The 6,060-nt window shown below is 36.0% G+C and overlaps 1 protein-coding gene across 1 annotated transcript; it reads right to left on the reverse strand.

The window, feature by feature from the left end:
• On the reverse strand, positions 1-5,462 carry gm2a (ganglioside GM2 activator). The gene is made up of 4 exons (XM_028009663.1): positions 5,245-5,462; positions 3,658-3,810; positions 2,057-2,239; positions 1-1,406 (listed from the first exon to the last, which is right to left on the reverse strand). Exons 1-4 carry the CDS (start codon positions 5,362-5,364, stop codon positions 1,251-1,253), a joined length of 612 nt encoding a protein of 203 aa, XP_027865464.1. The 5' UTR covers positions 5,365-5,462; the 3' UTR covers positions 1-1,250.
• Between the last annotated feature and the right edge of the window lie 598 nt (positions 5,463-6,060).

Raw genomic sequence — 6,060 nt, forward strand, 5'->3', positions numbered from 1 at the left:
TTACTTTAAATAAAATAAAAATCTTAAGAAAAACGGTAGACTGTGCGCATGTGCAAATATAACAGTATGATTATTTACATAATGAAAAACAAACTGTATATTTTCCTAAATTATATAAAGGCAGAATTGTCTTGGAATTTGTTCTAAAAAAAAAAAAGGAACTTGGCTAAAACTACCAGCTGCAATTAAAACCTATTTACTATATGTTGGCCACTAATAGATTTGTTAAAATCGTTTCCTCAACAAAATAAAAGAAATAAGACATTCTCACCCAGGCATAAAAACATAAAATCACTTTCATTTTGCCTTCTTGATGCTACAGAAATAAGAGTAAAACACAATTATACTGTGCAAAAAAACATATTTATTAAAACATAGTATTTTAATGAATATGGCAATTTTTTCAAGCTTTTATTTACTGTTGGAATGATTTTGCTTTAACATTATAAGGAGAATATTTGAAATGCTGTAAAATGTGCATATGACCACGAAATAAAGTCTTTTGTTTTTTAAACCGAGTGTTAATGAAGAAAAAATGACCTCATCCTTTTACCTGAGATGATGCAAACTAAACAAGAGATGTAATGTTGCCTCAAACACTGGGATTTGTGTGTGCAACAATATGACCCATGTTTAAGTTTATTATACTACTATGTTTACAGATTTAGTCAAATAGTTCACAGACCCCCACTTAAGTTTTCATTATCGTTCTGTTACCCTAATCTTAAAAAAAAAGAAAAAAACTTGTTGAAGAAAGAAAAAAATCTTAACATTTTAACAAACTGGCCAAAAGTTGTGCAGAATGAATTAAACTGCACAACTTGGTTTTTGTTAACTGTTAAAAATATAATCACAGTCTTTCTGAGCTGAAAAAAAAGAAAAACTTGTACCACTGAATAGAAAAAAAAAGACAATTTTCAAATAAAATGTAGCTTGTCACAAAAGTCAACAATAAAAATAGAATAAAAGGCTCATATGCAGAATGTAATTTTTCTTGAAAATGAAAGCATAGAATTAAACAAAAAAAGAAAGAAAAATCTAGCAAAACCTTGATCCTGTTTAAATGAAACACCGTCAGTAGTACCTAATCTGCTTACATGTGTTTGTTTTCCCCTGATGTGGGGAAACGACAGCTGCTGAAACGTGGATCAAACATAAGATTAAAAGTTGACGCAACTTTCTAAAGCCTGTAGTTACATCATTTTTCTGTGCAGATAAACAGAAACATGAAGCTGCTGTGAATCATCTCCTCAGTTGGAGTGAATGGACAGAGACAGCTTGAGGCAGCCCAGCTCTTTGCCTCCACCTCCCAGGATTCCCTGAACTCTGTAGTTCCCATTGGTGAGCCAGTAAGGCAGGTCCATGTAAGGCAGGTAGAACTGAGACTGAGGCAGCGAGTAAGAGCCCTGAGGAGACACAGGAAATATAAAAATCAGAGGAAACTTGGTAACACTGAAGTTCAGTGTTACCTGACCTTTAACAGATGGATCAGATTTCAGTATAAAGTGAGTATTTCCAGTGCTGATTCTTTCTTTCTAACTTTTGTAAATCTCTCCATATGCTGGATATCAACTTTGAGACAAAGTCCTGACTGATGGTGATCCATTCTCGTTTTACCAGCGTTTGGAGTTTATCATAGCATTTATCATTCCTCAACCTGCTCTTTCAGAACCAATCACATGCTACCAATGCGGATAAGACCAGAGGAGTTTCCTCTTTTCACAGTTGCAAACTATTACTGTTCTCATTTTTGACTGACAATATCATTTTCACTACGTGACAATGCTCTCCATCTAGGTGCAAAACAAACAGACCTTCAACAGATTGTTCCTGTATTGCTGGAAGGAATTGTTGGTATCAGGATGCTTCCTTGTTACAGCTAAGAACAAGTGGACTGTTTTCAACTCTTTGTGAGATGCACTAACAATGTTTGCCATCAGGAGCAATATTTGTTTTAAACCTCCTGATCACTGAAACATTTTTTAATTTGCGTCATTAAACAATGATGCCAAAACTTAGCCCAGGTTCAGTTTCTGTCGGTGAAAAGAAAACTCACCGCTTTGAAGGGGCAGTGGCAGGGAAGGCCGTAGGTGTGCAGCGGTTCGGGACAATCCTGTCCCGGTGGGATCAGCTGATTCAGAATTTCGCAGGCGTCCTTATAGTGACAACTGCCAAGCTGCTCCAGGCAGGGGATCTTCACCCAGAAACCCGCCACCTCCTTCTCCATGGTCACATTCACCTGCAAAAAAAAGGAGGTCAGAGTGCAAAAAGATTGACTTTAGTTTCAAACATGCACAAACACAAGAATAGCACCATAAACAACAGGATAACTGAACGGCATGAGTAATAAAGGTGTGGAGCTGAGCTGTTAAAGGATCAGTATTGTGTATTTTCCAGGCAGATAGCACAATCAAGTAACTATGTAAGCTTCAGGTTTTATAAAAATACTGTACATATCAAACAAATTTAAAAAAAAATTGACTTCACAATATGATGCCTTTTTAATTGGGTCTCTGTCTTTTTTAAAAGCTCCCACTCTTTCTGACACTACATTATCAGCACGTCTTCACAACAATGCTCCTCTATTTTCTCATTTTTAGGAGTGTTGGACTGAGAAGTAGTTCATATGATCAGCTCAGCAGACATGCAGTTTCACCAGCTGTTTGCTAAGTGCCGCTGCCGCTAGTCTGGAGGAGCTGAGTGGGGAAGGCGTGGAGGAAAGGTGCTCAGTGAAGCAGAAGCTCAGCTGGAGACTGCAGCAATAAATGTAAAATCTTAATAAGTAGACTAAAAGCCATTTAAAACAAGGAACAACAAAATACAATATTAATTTTACCTTACTTTACATTCACAACATGGGGAATAGATTTGTTTAATCTGTAAATAATAGGATCATCTTTTCTTGTCCCTTTATACAAACAGTTTCTTTAATACTTTGACTTGTTTCATGTTTTTGTGGGCAACCCTACAAAATTAAGAGATTAACAGAAAAATTAATCCACAAATTGATAGAAGAAAAAAGAAGTTGAAAGTAGAAACACTAGTTTATATATTCACATTTTTAAAAGTGTTTGAGTTGCTGTTTCAGGTCAGTGTACTCAAAAAAAAAAAAAAAAAAACGCCAAACCTCTAATCAGTAAGCTCACATGATGATTGGGCAACAAATCTAGAGGCATCTGCTGAGACAAACAAAAATCTGCAAGCTGCAGGTAAACAGCTCTGCTGCTGTTGAGTAACTCAGTGTCTGAGGCTTTCTCACAGACTACATGCAACATGTAGTTAATGCTAAAACTGATAAACGCTGTCTTGTGGTTTACCAGAGAAATGAAGAAATGCTAGTGGTGCAGGCGCTGACTGCACCACTTTAGTTTATTGCTGTTATAAAACTGATAATGTTTTCTATTGTTCTACCAAAAAACAGTCTAATAGTCAGTGTCTAATCTGATCAGTGTGTAATCAGAACAAATCGAGAACCAAATACCTTCAGTGTTAGCAGTGACTGTTTTCATTGTCAGTGTGTGTTGCTGAGTCTCAGCTGCTGTTTTTATGATGCAACCAAACCAAACTGTGCTGAATGTCCCAATAACAAACATCTTGAAACATATGAAAGATTTTCAGCTGATTGTTTCAGGTTTGTATTGCAGGACGTCAACTCACAGAAAGAGGGGAGGCGAGCTCAACCAACGTGGATCCAGACGCAGCGGCCGTCAGTGATCCCGGAATGTTGATGGGATCTGGAGACACAGTCAGGCTCTTTAGCACCGCCGGAGCGTCGGGCTGTCCGCAGTTTTTCCAGTCAAAACCCAAAACCTGAAGAGTGATCAAACAAACATTCACTTCTCTGTTTGACTCTCTGCCAGAAAGCTCTGGAAAGCTTTATTCTTTAAACTAAAGTAGCAAAACTGAAATGTGAGATAAATCAAATGTATCTTCTTCTGAAGTTGCCTATAACAGTTTATTCATTTAGCCATCATTAATCTTCTTTTCCAACAATTGCACCAGGATTCTTAAGCAGCTTTAAAGAAGATATGACCATCTCATTTCAGAGGTCAAACACAACACTAAACTTTAATTCCGATTTCTTAATATGGGGCATAAAAGATTTGTAAAGAAAATATTAGTTTTTTACATTAACTTCCATGCTAGACCAAAAAAAACCGGCCAAACTGGAATCGTATTTAGGGATCCTATACATTATTAAAGGTTTACAACATGTTCTTTTTCATTGAAAATATTTCCAGAATTTCCAGCCAGTTTTTTCCCCCCCAGATTTAAACAAGTTTATGAATAAATAAAAACTTTAACAGAATGTATTGCACATATTTCTACAAATACCAGGGTTTGACTACGGTACCTGGAAGTAAAAAAAGAAATTTAACCTTTCTATTGTTAATGCCTCACGTTAAATAACTATTTTTAATCCTTCAATGAACGATTTAATAATTTTAGTCTCATTGAAGCATTTCTCAGAACAGAATTGAAATTCCCAAAACTATTTATTCAATCTTCAAATCAATGTGTCACTTGTGAACATCAAAAAGCCCCTTTGAGCAAAGTACAAATGCTTTTGAACATCATGCAAGTGGTTATGCACAATTCTCTGCTTCTTCTCACATTTTCAGTTGCTTTTGTCACGTTAATCAAAATGTATTAAACAGGTTTTTGTTTCATTTTCTCAACTTCCCCAAAATGTGAGCACAATTTCATTGCATAAGTCTGAACATGGAAAATTCTTGAACAAGTTACAATAATACAGCAATCATTTTGCAGCATGGAAATGGAAAGTAAAGGAAGACTGTACTGTAACCCCTGAAGGACTGCATGTACTTTTTTCTTTAAGGAGATTATTCTGTTTCATTTTGTTGCTGTTTTTATTTATTTTTTGCTCTCTGCAGTCCTGTCTGTTCCTTTCTGCATCACATTAGGACAGCCTGTCAACAGATTACAGTAAAAGTACAAATTTGACTGTTTTATTTAAACACAGTGAAACAAGACATAACATTCTGGAGCATTGACGTGCTCACTGATACAGGCGGACTAAGTATTTTGAGGAAGAAACTGGATTTTGCAGGTAATCCATGCTGTTTCACTGCTTCTACTAATTGTTTTGGGAAATGCACTAACCGTTTTTGAAAACGTCGAGAAATGCATAAAAGCGACTGAGAAAAACTGTAAGAACTCGGGTGTAACCGTACAGAGATTTTTTTTTTTTTTTTTTTTTTTTTGACAAAGCAGAAAACTTACCTTTGCACTCCTGACTCTCTTCATTTCAAAAGAGTCGCAGTTTGCCTGAAATACCACGGCAGCTAAAACCACCATCACGGCTACAGTCACCTTCAGACAGCCGGCCATCCTGTTCATCATCCCGCTGCTCTGCGACGTTAAAGCGAGCCTCTCCACGACCAGAGAAAGTCAGAATGCTTCCTGAGACCAGCACTTCCGTGTTTACAACCGCCGCCTGAACAAACTATCACGTGATCCATATCAGTCACGTGACGGACCATTGTCTCGTTGAAATGGAGATGCATTTAGTTGGGTATTTATTTGCACAACATAACATTCCAAAGCATTACATTTCTGTACTAAAATACAACTTTTTTGTGTATTAAAATTCTCCGAGAAACGAATTTCTTTGTTATTCAAATTATCAAAATTAAACATCATTGACATCTTGGAAATACCGTATATATTCAGTCTATACAATACATGGTTTAGACTTTTTTTTTTTACATTAATTAATTGACTAACGAAATTATTTGAATACAGATTATATTCAAAGTTATTGAATTGATTATCGTAGAATTTAAAAAAAGCTGCTGTAATTCCATTTCATAGACTGTAGATGTCACTGCTGTGCAACTGTAACTTTAATTGCTGTGCAGTTAAAGTTATATATATAATTGTTTTGTTTTTTGTTTTGTTTGTTTTTTTGTTTTGTTTGTTTTGTTTTGTTTTGTTGTTGTTGTTTTGTTTTGTCTTGGGGGTTTTCCCCCCACAGATTAAACTCGGATTTTCGGACTCCTTCTTCAGCAGTTAAACGCAGCCCGACAACATTTTTTT

Source organism: Xiphophorus couchianus, chromosome 23 (genome assembly GCF_001444195.1).
Source record: "Xiphophorus couchianus chromosome 23, X_couchianus-1.0, whole genome shotgun sequence".
Classification (NCBI taxonomy): Eukaryota; Metazoa; Chordata; class Actinopteri; order Cyprinodontiformes; family Poeciliidae; genus Xiphophorus; species Xiphophorus couchianus.

What these genes read in the sequence shown, in the direction of transcription:
- gm2a (XM_028009663.1), bottom strand. Translation starts at nt 5,364, where the DNA reads ATGATGAACAGGATGGCCGGCTGTCTGAAGGTGACTGTAGCCGTGATG. An exon ending in AGCTCGCCTCCCCTCTTTCT is followed by an intron (nt 2,240 to 3,657) that starts GTGAGTTGACGT and finishes TTTTTTTTGCAG; the next exon opens with GTGAATGTGACCATGGAGAA. An exon ending in GCCACTGCCCCTTCAAAGCG is followed by an intron (nt 1,407 to 2,056) that starts GTGAGTTTTCTT and finishes GTGTCTCCTCAG; the next exon opens with GGCTCTTACTCGCTGCCTCA.